Source organism: Heteronotia binoei, chromosome 16 (genome assembly GCF_032191835.1).
Source record: "Heteronotia binoei isolate CCM8104 ecotype False Entrance Well chromosome 16, APGP_CSIRO_Hbin_v1, whole genome shotgun sequence".
NCBI lineage: Eukaryota > Metazoa > Chordata > Lepidosauria > Squamata > Gekkonidae > Heteronotia > Heteronotia binoei.
Window position 1 is genome coordinate 49,504,978 of NC_083238.1, and position 16,557 is coordinate 49,521,534.

At 43.1% G+C, this 16,557-nt stretch overlaps 1 protein-coding gene across 1 annotated transcript in view; it reads right to left on the minus strand.

The window, feature by feature from the left end:
• Nucleotides 1–16,557, minus strand: part of LOC132585236 (aldehyde oxidase 2-like) — a 70,974-nt gene that overhangs the window by 21,205 nt on the left and 33,212 nt on the right. The window contains exons 20-25 of the mRNA XM_060257042.1: nt 16,295–16,428; nt 13,040–13,127; nt 11,129–11,215; nt 7,823–8,014; nt 7,362–7,589; nt 299–394 (exon numbers count right to left, since the gene is read on the minus strand). Of these exons, the coding sequence (XP_060113025.1) occupies nt 299–394; nt 7,362–7,589; nt 7,823–8,014; nt 11,129–11,215; nt 13,040–13,127; nt 16,295–16,428 (825 nt within the window). The remainder of the gene's footprint in view (nt 1–298; nt 395–7,361; nt 7,590–7,822; nt 8,015–11,128; nt 11,216–13,039; nt 13,128–16,294; nt 16,429–16,557) is intronic.

A 16,557-nucleotide genomic window follows, 5' to 3' on the forward strand; every position in this document is an offset into this window, starting at 1 on the left:
ATCTCTCAAACAAAACAAAACAAAACCGAAACTCCTCCAGTTATATTTACATAGGACCCAATTGGAACATATACCTAAAATTGCACTGGCAAAACAACTTTGGCTCTGTAGCTCTATTTTGTTATATACAGAGGTCATTTTGAAGAAAAATAGGTGGTGGAGCTCATCCAGGGATTGTTATGCAGCTGCATATACGATTCAATGGACAAGGTGGGAAGGAGGAGGAGGAACCCTCAGAAAGGTTCAGGAGCTGAGCCTGGTTATATATATATACATGGAAGCTGCATGGTTGTCTTACCTGTAACACCTTGGTGTAAAGCCCTTGTCCCAGCTCACATCCACCACAATGCACCAACACTGACCCATCTAAATAGATGTTCACAAGAGCATAAGCCTACGGAGAAATGGGAAAAATGAGAGACTTTGTTCGTTAATAACTATGCTACTAACATCATACTAATCTTTAACAAATAGATGTTCAAAAACATGGTGGTTGGTCACAGTCAACTTCTGATGACCCCTCATTCGATATAAACCGAATAAAATAAAATAAATAATAAATAAATAAAATGAGGTTTTCAAGACAAGCGATAAACAGGGGTAGTTTGCCATTGCCTAGGGCTGCCAAGCTCCCTCTGGGGGTGGGGTTTCCCCTGGTTTGGGGGGCCCAGGGAGGGGGATCCCCATCCCCAAAGAGACCCATTGTCACACAACATGCCATGTGTGATGATGTCAACCAGAAGTGATGCCATCGCACCAGGTACGTCATGCCAGGTATGCTCTAGGATTTGTGAATTCTAGAGCATCCCTGGTGCGACATGCCTGGCGCAATGATGTCACTTCTAGGCAGCACCGGCCCGAGGACACATGATGCCCTAGGCAGACTGCTGGCTCACCTCCACAGCACCCCCGCCTCCCCCTTGTGGAGCCGCACTCCCACCTCCCCCCCAACATGCCTCCTCCTTCCTCCCTTCCCTACCCCAGGTCTATTTCAAAGCCTGGAAGGGTGATGGAGCCACGCTCTCAGGGGATCTAAAGGCGCCCCCTGCTAATCAGCTGATCAGCAGGTAGAACGTCGATTGCGGGGTGACATGATAGAGGTTTACAAGATTATGCATGGGTTGGAGTAGGTAGAGAAAGAAGTACTTTTCTCCCTTTCTCACAATACAAGAACTCGTGGGCATTCAATGAAATTGCTGAGCAGTCGGTTTAGAATGGATAAAAGGAGGTACTTCTTCACCCAAAGGGTGGTTAACATGTGGAATTCACTGTCACAGGAGGTGGTGGTGGCTACAAGCATAGCCAGCTTCAAAGGGGGTTAGATAAAAATATGGAGCAGAGGTCCATCAGTGGCTATTAGGCACAGTGTGTGTGTGTGTGTGTGTGTGTATATATATATATATATATATATATATATATATATAAAATTTTTGGCCACTGTGTGACACAGAGTATTGGACTGTGTCACACAACATGACTTCTCTTATGTTCTTATGTTCTTAATTTTCTGTTTATACAAATGGTGAAATCAATAACGTTATGGTCACTGCTCTCAAGCGGTGCGATCACTTTTACATCTCTCACCAAGTCTTGGGCATTACTTAGAACCAAATCCAGGATCGACCCACCCCTGGTAGGTTCAGAGACCATCTGCTCCATAGCACAGTCATTGAGAGCATCTAGAAACTCAATCTCTTTCTCTCGACCAAAACACATATTGACCCAATCAATCTGCGGGTAGTTAAAATCACCTATGACGACACAGGTTTTACGTCTAGCCGCTATCTTTAAGCTTCCATCATATTATAGTCGTCCTCTATCTTTTGGTTTGGTGGGCAATAACAAACTCCCATAGTTAAAATTCCTTTTGGGCCCTCTATTTCAACCCAAAGCATTTCCAGAAGGGAATCTAATTCTCCGACCTCAGTCTTACAGGACCGTATGCCCTCTCTGACATACAGAGCCACCCAACCTCCAACCCTTCCCTCCTTATCCTTCCAATATAACTTATATCCAGGAATCACCATGTCCCACTGATTCTCGTCATTCCACCAAGCTTCTGAAATTCCCACAATGTCTATGTTTTTTCCCAACACTAAACATTCCAACTCACCAATTTTACTTTGAACACTTCTAGCATTTGTGTTCAAACATCTATAATTTCCCAGGCAAGCTAGGCCCGCCACCTTCCTCCTGCCGCCTTGAGACTCTGGCAGGCAGTCCATTCTGTTTGTCACCATCTCAGTGGACAACTCTGATCCATTACCTGGTAGAAAAGTAACAGCTAACCCTTCATCTCTTTATGAGTCCTCCTGAACCAAAGACATTTCATCTCCTGTCGGCTTTCCTCCAAGATTTAGTTTAAAAACTGCTCTGCCACCTTTTTGATTTTAAGCGCTAGCAGCCTGGTTCCATCTGGGGACAAGTGGAGACCGTCTTTTTTGTACAGCTCCCACTTGTTCCAGAAAGCATCCCAGTGCCTAACAAACTTAAACCCTTCCTCCTTACACCATCGTCTCATCCACACATTGAGACTTCTAATTTGTGCCTGTCTCTCCAGCCCTGCACATGGAACAGGTAGCACTTCTGAGAAGGCTACCTTGGAGGTCCTGGCCTTAAGTCTCCCACCTAGCAGCCTAAATTTTTCCTCCAGAACCTCACTACTGCATTTCCCCACATTGTTAGTGCCAATATGCACCACGACCACTGGCTCCTCCCCAGCACTGTCTATCAGCCTATCTACTACACGCGTAATGTCCGCTACCTTCGCACCAGGCAGGCAAGTCACCATGCAGTCAGTACGGGGTTTTGCCACCCAGCTGTCTACTTTCCTAAGGATCGAATCACCAGCTACCAAGACCCCCCCTCTCTCCCTGCCCAGGGATGGTTCCTTGGCGTGAAAGGATTCCCACTCACCAACTGAAGAAGAGGTCCCTTCTGAGGGTGCATTCCCCTTATCCTCAGCCCGGTGCCCTGTTCCCTCTAGACCCTCATGCGCCCTAGCAGCAACGGGGCTGCCACGTCCAGAGCGGGGCTCATCTAACACGTCCCCAAGAGTCTTCTCTGAGTGCCTAACTGACTGTCTCTGCTTCTCCAGGTCAGTCACCTCAGCCTCAAGGGTACAAACTCGTTCCCTGAGGACCAGGAGCTCCTTGCATTGAGCACACACCCAAGACTTCTGCCCTGTGGGCAGATAGTCATACATGTGACACTCAGTGCAAAACACTGGAAAGCCCCCACCCCCCTACTGGCATTCTACCTTCATGATAGCTTTTTAAAAATATACAGTCCCCTTTTAAACCCTGTTTGTTTTCATGGCTCCCCGCCTGGAGAGTCTACTTACCTTATTGGGAACACAAGGAATCTGGGTTCCTGGTCCTTACACAGCCCCCAGGTTAAGAGCCACAGGACAAGAGCCCTTTAGCTCTCTGGCAAGGCACAGCTTAATAATGCAAAGAGGGTGGGGAACACAGCCACTCCTAATCAATCAGCAACAATCACCTTCAATCACCTTCACCTTCAGCCCTTCACACAAACTCAGAAGTTTTCAGCAACTCCCCCAGCTGCTGAGCCACAAACCTTATGCTTGTAGCACTTCTCTGCTCTATCCCAGAGCTCTCTGCAATGTGCTCAGTCTCTGGAAAGGCGCACCAGAGTCGAAAATGACTGGTGCTTGCACAGGGGACTACCTTTACCCTTTACAAATGAGAGGGAAATGATGTCAGTCAATAATAATGGCTGTCAACTCTGTATCTGCATCTCCTCAAAGCCAAAACTATAATGAATAAGCACAGCAGTGAGCAATGCTGCTTTAAAAGATAAGAACGTAAGAGAGCCCTGGCGGATCAGACCAAAGTTCCTCTGGAGGTCCCACAACAGGGCACAGAGGCCGAGGCCTTCCTAAGAACATCAGAAAAAACTGGATTACCACAAGCCTAGTTAATCCTGTGTAAATCATGAGGTGTAAAATTGTCCTTTCACAAAGCACGGCTGTGAACACCACTGATGGATGCTCTGTTATGCAGGAAAGTCATGCCCTCTGCTAATTTCAAAGTGTGAAAAACAGAACAAGAAGAAGATGACATTGGATTTATATCCCGCCCTCCACCCTGAATCTCAGAGTCTCAGAGCGGCTCACAATCTCCTTTAGATTCCTCCCCCACAACAGACACCCTGTGAGGTGGGTGGGGCTGAAAGGGCTCACACAGCAGCTGCCCTTTCAAGGACAACCTCTGCCAGAGTTATGGCTGACCCAAGGCCATTCCAGCAGCTGCAAGTGGAGGAGCGGGGAATCAAACCCAGTTCTCCCAGATAAGAGTCCACGCCCTTAAACACTACACCAAACTGGCTCTCTTAATGTATAAAGTACCACTTACAGTTAACAGACAGCTAGCCATGCAGGCAAACTGGGAAAAAAAACAAAATAAACTGGACAGCCTGTCCATCACTCCACTTCCCAATTAGCTTTCACTCTGAAGAGATATATCACAAAAGGAGTTACAGCAATCAGAGAAATCTCTGATTCCTAAGGAAGATAAAGATAGCACAAACGTAAAAAATTATAGACCAATCTCATTGTTGAATAATGACTATAAGATCTATACAAGAATTTTAGCAGAGCGACTGAAACAATACCTGACCAACTTTATAAACAAAGACCAAGCGGGATTTCTTCCTAAAAGACAAATAAGGGACAATGTAAGAGCTGTTATTAATGTTGTGGAATACTATGAAAAGCATCCGGAAAAAGAAGTGGCCTTATTTTTTGTTGACGCAGAGAAAGCCTTCGACAACTTAAATTGGGACTTTATGTTTGCGGTAATGGAAAAAATTAATTTAGGGGAACAATTTATAAAAATGACAAGAGCAATATATACAGATCAGCATGCAAAATTGTGTATAAATGCAGACCTTACCAAAGAATTGAAAGTGAGTAAAGGAACAAGGCAAGGATGCCCGCTATCACCATTGTTGTTTATAATGACTCTTGAAATTTTGTTACAACAAATTCAAAAAGATGAAAAAATAGAAGGTCTAAAAATTAGAAGATTCTCTTATAAATATAAAGCTTTTGCAGATGATATAGTGTTCATAATGGAGAATCCGGTTCAAGTGTCACCACTGCTGTTAGCTAAGATAAAAGAATACGGAGAACTAGCAGGATTATACATAAATAAGGAGAAATCGAAATTCCTCTGTAAAAACATGCAACCAAATAAAACAAACGAACTACAAAAGGTGACAGGTTGTGAAGTCACAACCAAAGTTAGGTACCTTGGAATAGAGATAACAATGAAGAACATTGATTTATACAAAAACAATTATGAAAAACTGTGGTGTAAGATGGACAAAGATTTGATGAAATGGAATAAACTCAACTTGTCCTTACTGGGCAGGATAGCTGCAATCAAAATGAATATTTTGCCAAGGATAATGTATTTGTTTCAAACCATCCCGATTGTAAAAGAAGCAAAACAATTCAACAAATGGCAAAGGAAAATCTCTGATTTCATTTGGGCCGGAAAGAAACCAAGGATAAAGATGAAGATCTTAACGGATGCCAAAGAGAGAGGAGGTTTTCAACTTCCCGATCTAAGACTATACCACGATGCAGTTTGTTTGACATGGATAAAAGATTGGATAATGTTGTTAGATAAAAAACCTTTGTGGTTAGAAGCTCACGGAAATAGATTCGGCTGGCATGCATACATGTACTATGGGAAGAATAAAATGGATGGTTTTTTCTCTCACCACTATGTCAGAAATACATTACTAAATACTTGGATAAAATACAAGAAATACGGGGACGAGAGAAAACCATTATGGATAGTGCCAGCAGAAGTAATAAAAATAACAGCTGATTCTGAAGAAAAAAGAGAAATGTCATATAACCAACTGCTTAAGATTCAAGGAGACAAAATTGAATTAAAAACCTCAGAAGAGCTAAATAACAATTATGATTGGTTTCAAATGCAACAAATTAAAAGTTTGATGGAAAATGACATAAAATCAGAGGGGATTAGACGAGAACAAACAGAACTGGAAAGAGTCCTGTTAGGTGACAATGAAAAATTGATATCAAAAGTATATAAGTTATTATTGAAATGGTCTACAGAAGAAGAAGTAGTAAAGTCTCAAATGGTCAAATGGGCAATTAATGTGAATAGAGAAATACAAATGGAAACATGGGAGCACCTCTGGAAGAACTCAATGAAGATATCAACTTGTCAAAGCATTAAGGAGAACTGTTTTAAAATGATGTATAGGTGGTATATGACTCCGAAAAAATTGGCTAAGATAAGTAAGAAAATGTCGGATAGATGTTGGAAATGTAAAAAACATGAAGGTTCTTTCTTCCATATGTGGTGGACATGTGAAAGAGCGAAAGAATTCTGGAAGATGATACAACAAGAAATCACCAAAATTTTGGGCTATGATTTTAAGAAAATTGCAGAGACGTTTTTACTTGGATTACAATTAGAAAAATACCCAAAAGAAGACAGGACTTTAATTTGGTACCTGTTATCAGCTGCTAGGACTTTGTACGCGCAGCTTTGGAAGCAAGAAAAAATACCAGAGAAATGGGAATGGACCATGAAAGTTTTATCGTGGTGTGAAATGGACAAATTAACCAGAACACTAAGAGACTATGATTTAGAGATATTCAAAAGGGAGTGGAGAAAATTTAAAGGATATATGGAGAAAACTTGGAAAGTAAAGAAATATTGGACATTTTTTTAGTTGTAAGAATATATATACGGAACTTTGAGCAATCAGAAGTGCCTTTAGTATGGATTTGAACTTATAACCTCGGGGAAGTCAACATTGGAGGGAGGGGGGATGGAAATGTCATATGGGTTATTGTGAAAAAAAAGAAAAAATTAAGAAATAGATAAGCTTTGTAACCATATGCTACCAATAAATTGTTTAAAACAAAAACAAAAGGAGTTACAGCAGGAAGTGATCAAAACTGCCTCTTAGTAGACCCCCCACAGATACTCCTGTTTCTATGCATGTATGATTCTTACTTGACACCATTGATTTCAGTGGGTCTTAATCATAACCAGCATTAGTCACTGAGGAGTATGATGCTTTTGCTTTGCTTTTTAGAAGAGGAGGCCTCTAGGATATGGTCACGAGGGGATGCCTTGTCCCCAGCTCCTTCAAGTGGCCTCTCTAGGAATCATCAAAACTTCCTGGTTTTACCATAGGGTTTCTGGCAATTCCTAGAGAGCCATGACATCACTTCCCAGGGACACCTGGAAGTACATCACACCATTGTCAATGCCTGCCCCATTCCAGGTCTGCACTGGTTGCCAGACTGGGCCAAGCAACTCTGCTTTAGAGACTCAAAAATCTACCTGATGTTCATATGTTTTGGTGCCTCCATTTGAAAACAACATGGGAATGATCGAAATGCCTTTCTTCTTCCAGTAGTTTTGCTTGTTAAATTCCTCAATTGCTTTTCTTCTGTTGTAGTAGTCAGACCTCTTAAAGCATTGATTCCAACATTCAATCATATTCTTCGGATCAACCTTTTTTTTGTAGGGTGTGTCAGTAACCGTTTTGTACATGTTCATCTCCCGGACCTTCAAAAGGAGACACGCGAGATGTTGTCATTTTATCTGCTCGTGCTTTAAGCACTGCCTGTTTTATCTGTTGATATTATTTTCTGTAGCCATGCCTTTTACATATGTATTCTTGTACCATGCATCTGACTCGCCAACTAATTCACCTCTGTATTCATGGGCCGGGGAATAAGAATTCGTTAAACATGTAGTTTCACCATTGACCAAATAAGAATTGCTCCAACATGACTTACTTTCTCGTGAGGCAAGCCAAGCTCATCTGCCACAGCTGCAATCCACATTTCTGTGGCAAGGCCCGATTGCGGGAAACCGAATCCTCGTAATGCAGTATTCGATGGCATATGAGTCTTGCAGGTACGTCCGCGACATCGGTAGTTGGGGATGTCGTAGGCATTAAAACTTTTCAGCACCACAAAGTCTATCACCTAATGCACAAGGACAGATGATCAATTTATGATCGTGAGTTCTGTGACGCACAGATTCTGCAAAGGAGTGTAAGGAAAGGTCTTGGTGGGTGAAAATGTTGCAGGTCTGGCTTAACTGGTCAGTTGGGAAGACGATAAACCTGACTCTATCATGCTAAGTAGAGTTATGTCCTTCTCAGTCCTTTGAAGTCAGTGGGCTTAGAACACTGTAACTCTGCTTAGGATGGCACTGTAAGCACACTGGTGTTGTGCCATGGCCCAAGAAATCCCAGGTTGTACATTGTCTCAACTATGAGCTCAATAGGTGGCAGTAGGTGATGAACCGTTCTCTTGCAACCTAAGAACTCCATCTCCAGATAATAGTGACATACCGGACAGAATTGCGGTAAGGATCAAATCTCTAAAATGTTCTCTAAATGCTTGGCAAAAATATAAGCATTAAGGATCCCAGTTCAACAACCATCTAGAGGAATCTAGATAACATTACATTGAATTAAAACATATGCTGCTTAGACCTGAGAAGATGGTTGAGAATTGTTCAGTGTGTTCTGGAAGGAGGTTATCTAAGCCACAGGCATGTTCCTGCTTTAACAGGTAAATGTCAAGAAATTCCTTCTCCCTTGCCCATCAAGAGGGAGGCAAGATTGAAGACCACCAGAGAGAGAGCCTTTTCAATCGCGGCCCCCTATTGGTGGAACCAACTCCCAAAAGAAGTAAGAGCCTTGCTGGACCTTGCCCAGTTCCGCAAGGCCTATAAGACAACTCTGTTTCGACTCGCCTTCAACTGAACTTATAGTAGTATGTGAGGATACCCAAGAGGGCTGAAGACACTGGAAATTAATGACACTAGCACCAACATTGTTTTAATCTGTTTTAATTGTTTATTGTTCAATTGTTTAATGTTTTAACTGTTAAAGCTTAGAACTGCTGTGAGACGCCCTGAGCCTGCTTCGGCGGGGAGGGCGGGATACAAATCCAATAAAACAAACAAACAAATAAATAAATAAAATCAGCAGGGGTGGAATTCTAGCAGGAGCTCCTTTGCATATTAAACCACACTAGGGTTGCCAAGTCCAATTCAAGCAATATCTGGGGACTTTGGGGGTGGAGCCAGGAGACTTTGGGGGTGGAGCCAGGAGACATTAGGGGTGGAGCCAAGATCAAGGCTGTGACAAGCATAATTGAACTCCAAAGGGAGTTCTGGCCATCACATTTAAAGGGACGGCACACCTTTTCCATTCCTTCCTTCCATAGGAAATAATGAAGGATTGGGCACTTTCTTTTGGGGCTCATAGAACTGGACCCCCTGGTCCAATCCTTTTGAAACTTGGGGGGTATTTTGGGGAGAGGCACTAGATGCTATACTGAAAATGTGGTGCCTCTATCCCAAAACCCAGCCCCCCCCAGAGCCCCAGATACCTGCGGATCAATTCTCCATGATTTTCTATGGGAATAAATCTCCATAGGGAATAATAGAGTTCCCAGCAGACATCTCCCTCCCCTCCCCCTGCTTTCTGACGACCCTGAAGCGGGGGGAGGCCCTCCAAATGAGGGGATCTCCTGCCCCCACCTGGGGATTGGCAAACCTAGGCCACACTCCCTTATGTAGCCAGAACTCCAAGAGCTTACAAAAAAAGAGCCTTTGTAAGCCCTTGGAGGATTAGCTACATCAGGGGTGGGTGGCCTAATATGCAAAGGAGCTCCTGCTAGAATTCCACCCCTGCCCATCAGGAATGAATATAATTTCATCCCATTTTTCAGTTGCTTTGTGAGAAGCCTACTGTAAAGGATTGCTTCTTTCTGAGACCTCTTATATGTAACACCTGTAAAGGCACCTCTTTCTAGAGTGTTCTGAGGCAATGTGTGTTACGCTGCCTCCCTGCCTTCCTTACTTTCAGTGCCACCAAAGGCTCTTGCCTTGGAATTCTTAGCTGGAACCCCAAAACAGGATGGCTTAGTTATATTCAGTAGAATGATGGAATGGTGATTGTGTGAAGGTGGCTCTGAGGTAAAAGGGAAGCCTTCACTCTAAATAAAACAGCTGTTCTCTTAAACATAGAGTTAATTTAGAAGTATAATATAAATAATAGAGGTATAAGAGTATAATGGTTTCACTGAGTTCATAAATGTAATGGTTTCAGATAGGTACATAAGCATAATGTTTTCAGAGAGGTACACTTCTCCTCCTTTCTCTGAAGTTCCTTAAATGGACTTAGCCACAAAGGTTTATTTCCTGACTTGCCACATAGGCCAATAACATACACAACTAGGGTTCCAGGTCCCTCAAAGACACCAGTGGGGAGATGGGGGGGACATTCTGGGAGCTGGAAACATCCCACATCGCTGGAAGTGACGTCATGACATCACATGTAGGCACGTCAGTGATGACACTCTGGGATGTATGGTAAAAATCAGCTTCAAACCATAGAGTTTTGCTCCCAAACGAGAGCATTGCCCCCTCAACATCTCCAACGTGCCTATGTCACTTTTGGGTGATGCAGGCACGTTGTATGATGTCACTTCTGGTTGTAGCTGTTGGGGGGTGCTTCCTCTCCCTGGCCAGCTGGCCAGCTTTGGGCAAAAACCCATAGGGGATCTCCCACCTCCAATTGGGAAATGGCAACCCTCTCCACAACAGATTTCTCTCACACTCCACAGCACCTTATTATTCACCCACTCTGCTCTCTTCCTCCCTCTCTCACACACTCTCTGAACAAACTGTCCCTTCAAACCCCTTCGGCACAGCTACCATCCAATCTTAACATATTTCAGTTACCTATCTAGCTCCTTCCTCCTTCCTTCCTTTCTTCCTTCCTTCTTTCCTTTTCTTTCTCAGGCCTGCATTTTAGATTAGCACCAACCATTTTAGATTAGCACCAAACCAATTTTGAATTGTTTTAAACTGTAGAATTTGTGATTTTATAATATAATTGTTTTAATTGTTACCATGATTTTATACAGTGAGCCGCCCTGAGCCTGCCTCCGCGGGAAGGGCAGGATATAAATCAAATCAAACAAAAATAAAAACAAACAAACAGCAGCAGCATACTCCCACATTAACTCACAGAAATAAAATTCACACAAAATAGTTTCATAGCGAAGCACCACACTTACCATTTCAGACATATCCTTTGTACACCCACCATTTATATAGTACACAAGGTCAGCAGCTTGGATTGTACCATCATTCATGAATCCCACCTAATAAAAGCAACAACATTGCAGTAGTGAGAAGAAGCATTAAGTGTTACCATTCCAATTCACTGAAATTTGGGGGGATTTTTCCTGCGGGTTACAAAGCAATGAATATTTGCTACATTTTAAGATAGGCTTCAATATATCTTGATTTTCTTTATTTGTTTTTATAATAGGTTTTATAAATTGAAAAGAAAACAGTGCTATGTTTTGACAAAAATACAATGCTGTGGTTTTCTCTGAGAACATGGCATCCGGTTTTCACATAAAATATAAGACCCAGGCAATATTTTACTTATCTCGTTTATTGCTTAATCTCTCACACACAGACCACCCCCACAAAAAAAAAAAAAGCCTGAAAAGGGATTTTTCAAAGGAAACACAAAAGTTAAACTTTTGTTGCATTTGATTTTGGTAAAGACACCAACTTTCAAGTACGTGCTAAAGAATGATGTTACAATATTTTAGATAATATTAGATATTATTTTCAAATATTTTAGATATTTAGAATATTTTAGACAATGTTTTAGAGAGCCAGTTTGGTGTAGTGAGAGCCAGTTTGGTATAGTGGTTAAGTGTGCGGACTTTTATGCGGGAGAACCGGGTTTGATTCCCCACTCCTCCACTTACAGCTGCTGGAATGGCCTTGGGTCAGCCATAGCTCTTGCAGAGCTGTCCTTGAAAGGGCAGCTGCTGTGAGAGCCCTCTCAGCCCCAACCACCTCACAAGATGTCTGTTTTGGGGAGGGGAAGGGAAAAGAGATTGTAAGCCACTCTGAGACTCCTTTAGGTAGTGAAGGACAAGGTATAAATCCAATTTATCCTCCCCCCCCCCCCAAAGATAAAGGTGCTACTACCCTGTGGTCTAGTCATGGCTGGCCCTGCCACTAGGCAGATTAGGCATTTGCCTAGCGTGCCGGTCAGGGTGCAGAATTGCGTGCTCCCCCCGGTGCTCCCCCCAGTTGCACAGAGGCTGGTAGCTTTGCTTCGCTTCTGATCAAAAGGGAGGCAGAGCGAAGCCAGCTGGCTAGATGGCTTGCATGCCTTCGCCTTCCTTCCTAGGTGCCCTCCCCATCCTACCCCACTGTGAGGGCGGCAGGGTGTGGCACCACTACGAAGGAGGGCAGTGGGGGACGGTGGGCAGCAGGTTTGACTGGGGCACTGTGCGCCCTAGGGCTGCCCCTGGGTCTAGTGAAGGTTTACATGTAGAAGGCAATGTACTCTCTAAGCTGTAGGGTCTTGTGAGCAAAAATTCTACTTTGTGAGCTACTGGCATTAAAGTTGTAAGCTACTGCATAATTTAATGTGCTCTGGGGTTATTCTTCCTGAGCTAAGACAAAAATATGTGAGCTGGAAGCTAAAAACCTGTGAGCTAGGTCATGCTAACTCAGCTTAGAGAGAACACTGGTAGAAGGTTCTAGATTCGACCACTACCGCCTCCATTCAAAGGGATCTTTGGGAAAGGTTTCTGGCCTACAACACTGGACAATTGTTGATAGTTACGAGTATACTCAATCAGGCCAAATACTCGGTTTCTAAAATATGTTTAATTCTTCCATTCGTCCTGTGCAGCCCAGCATACAGAATACCCCTCTTTTCCTTGTCGACTGGATTACCTATGTCCTGTGCAGCTTAAGACAAAGCAAACTTTTGGGAGAAGAACACTGAGACAAAGAAATTTCAAGGACTTAGACCAGAGAATGTACAAATTACAGCTCACAACAGTCCTGTTTGGATAATACTGTGCGTGACCGACAGACCTGACTGACTGATCGATTGATTCAATTTTCATTCCACCCTTCCCGCAAACCTCAGAGTCCATATTACTTACTTTATATTGCCCCAAAAGAGGGTGTCGACCTCCAGTTATGAACATGTCATCATCTCGTTCCAGAATAAAACGTACTGGACAGCCAGTCCTAATTAAAAAAGCAGGAAGGGACTCATGCTGACTTCAGAGCAAAGATCAAATCCAGGTTGCCTACTCAAAACCTGAAAAGTACTGAAACCCTTCTATTTAACACCATTTGTAAAACTACGCACAAAATTAAAATGCTGCATTTATTTCAAATGAAGATTACTCCCCGCCCCCCAGTGTGCCATCAAGAAAAAGAGGGGGTCAGCTTACAGTTACATAACAGTTACAAACATGTAAAATAGTACGGAAAAAGTGTAATTTTTTTCCAAAGGGGGCGTCACCTTACATTCATGGAAGGCTGCCTTTCAGGCAAATACGGTACAGAAAATGAAATGGAGAACTTAGTTGATGATGTTTGTATAGCTGTTGTGACAAGTGGGGGGTAAGGTGGAGGTTTTGAGGGGGTTTTGCCTGTTATCTTTAGTTGTCCCACCCTTCTGCCACACTTCCATTCTGAGGAGAATGGAGCTTTCCCTGTTTCTAAAAATCGCCTTGTTTGTCACTGCTACCATTAACCCTTAAGAACACAAGAGAAGCCATGTTGGATCAGGCCAAAGGCCCATCCACTCCAACACTCTGTGTCATACAGTGGCCAAAAACCAGTTGCCATCAGGAGGTCCACCAGTGGGGCCAGAACTCCAGAAGCCCTTGCACTGTTGCCCTCCAAACACCAAGAATACAGAGCAAAAAACGAGAAGAAGAATCATGTTTATTACTTATATCCTAGTGGTTTGGTTTATAGAAGGCATAGAATAGCCAATGTAGCCAAGGGAAGAACAAAAAGAGTTTATTCAGAAACTGAATATTTAAAAGGATGATGTGATTTTTAAGCTGGAGTTTATGTAGGTACACCTTAGTATTTTATTTAGTGTTGTTACTATAACTATAGTATATATCTTTGTGCGGTGGTGGCAGCTGCTCCCAGAGCACCATTTAAGAAATCCTGCACAGGTGATCAGATCTTCAATGGTCAATCAAAAGTCCTGCCAGCCCTGCCCACTTCTTAAAACACCTGGCAGGTGTCAGGAAAGGTTTTGGCAGGTGCCCTGGCACTCATGGGCACTGCAAGTTTTATTATGGACAAACTGGGCATAGGGTAAATTTGTAAGGACCCGGTATCTTCTCATAACATTCTGGAATTGCCATAATCCTCTGAACATGGTGAAAAGAAAGTATTAGAATGTATTTATTAATGTACAGATTTATTTAGTCCTGGATTCATTGCTGCATGAAATGGCGGCAGCTAAAGGAGGGCTAATTTTTAGTAGCAGAAACTTCTTTGCATATTAGGCCACACCCCTCTGATGTAGCCAATCGTCCTGGAACTTACAGGGCTCTTAGTACAGGGCCTACTGTAAGCTTCAAGAGGATTGGCTATATCGGGGGGGTGTTGCCTAATATGCCAAGGAGCTCCTGCTACAAAGCCCTTTAACCACACGGGATGAACACAGTAAGAGGTTGGTGATTAGGAGATAACTGTGTTCCAAAATTTTACTCACAAGGTATTTTAAAATTGGGGGGGGGGGTTATCACAATAAACTATTTTCCATTATTTTTTGCTTGTTCAACTGAAATTGCTTTATGAAATTTCTCACACATTTACACAAAATGAGAAAAATATCCTTAAGGGACTAAGACCCAAACTTCACATAAGAGTAATGTGTCAATTACAAAACAAAATTTACAAAGAGAACACTAAAGAGACCACTTAAGCCAGAACGCCTATAACAAAGTTCTTGCTTGCTATGTAGACCTCTTGTTTCATGTTAATGTTGCCATGCAGTATTCACACCTGAAACAAAGTTCCAATGTTCTCCAAAATAGTCAACAGTGTTGGAGAACCGCTAATGCTGCTAGAGCATGTGCCTCGCCTGGTGAGTGGGTGCTGTAACAATTTGGGAGAGTCCCAGTGTTTTGACACGAAGCAACCAGAACAGTCCCAGTGTCGCCATGGATGAATCTAGGTCCGTTGCCTGAATGGAGGTTGGGTCATTGACATGGACATTGAAATCACCCAGGATCAAGAGCCTTGGGTGTTCCAATGCTCAGCCTGCCATGGCTTCCATCAGGGATGGTAAGGCGCTGGATGGTGCATTAGATGGACGGTACACCAGCCAAACCGCCAATCTCTCCCTAACATTCCACGCCAGACCAACACATTCAATGCCGGCAATTTTTGGCGACGGGAGCACCCAAAAGGAGTAAGCCTCCCATATTAATAGAGCTACCCCTCTCCCTCGCCCGCTAGTCCATGATTGGTGAAAGACTGAGAATCCTTGGGGGGGAGTGACCTGGGAGAGAGTCACTGACTCCCCGTTGTGCACCCAGGTCTCAGTTACTCAAGCCAGGTCCATATCCTGCTCAAGCAGGAAGTCATGAAGGACTGAGGTTTTATTATTTATGGACCTGGCATTGCATAACACCAATGATGGAGGTGAGTAGTTCAACCTGGCCCCACTACCCATTACCATTGGGATGGGACACAACCTAGAAGGAGGCCGAGCTCCTCCATAGCTTCTTTAAAAAGCCAGGGACTGATAGTTTTGCAGACAAAAAGGTAGCTGGGGAGGAGGTGGGGGGCGGGGCAAGGAGGTGGGGAGGGGGTTGACGCTGGAGGTTCAGGAACTGAGCTCCTGCTCAATCGTAGGCCTGTGCATATGAGAATTAGTGGGAATTCTGCATTTCTTTTCATCAGAAAGTAATGAAAAAAAGAAAGAAAAGCAATGAACAACATTAAAAAAGAACCGTTCTATACACTTTCTATATATTTGGTTTTAACGGGTTTATTCACATATACTGATATTATTTTGGAAAAATAAAAAAATTAAAATATTAAAAATAAAAACATTAAAATAAGTAATTAATTGTTTACTAACTTTGTTGAGCCCAGAACAGTCGTTTAGTGTTTAGGAGTGGACCTACTGACATTTTAACCTCGGTGGAAATGGTCACATTAAATGCCAAAACTGGGGAAGGAGGAAAAATGGAGACAGCCCTACCCCCCACTCCCAGATCCTAGACAGAGTTATCAGAATTCCAAACACATGGACTTCAACATGGGGTCACAAAGGTACACCTCTGCTTAGAACTGCACTGATGTCTCAAGTCCAAAGAAGACATCAGTCCCCTTTTTCTTTATTTCTATAAAATCACAATCACAACTCTTACTTGTGTGCTGCTACCGCTGCGGCAGAAGCAAAAAAGGAAGGTTTCGTTATTTTCCCTCCAAAAGCTCCACCGACTCGTGTCGTGCGGCACCTGATCCTATTGGCCTGGACACCCAACGTTGAGGCTACCAGTTGCTGCAACAAAAGAGAAAACAAACTTTTTACATAGGCCAGTCCCATCGTTTTTGCTACATGTTCATGTTGGAAAAGGCAATCCCTGGTGTACAAAGGAGAACAGAAGAAGTCCCTGCAGGTGGCAGCAAG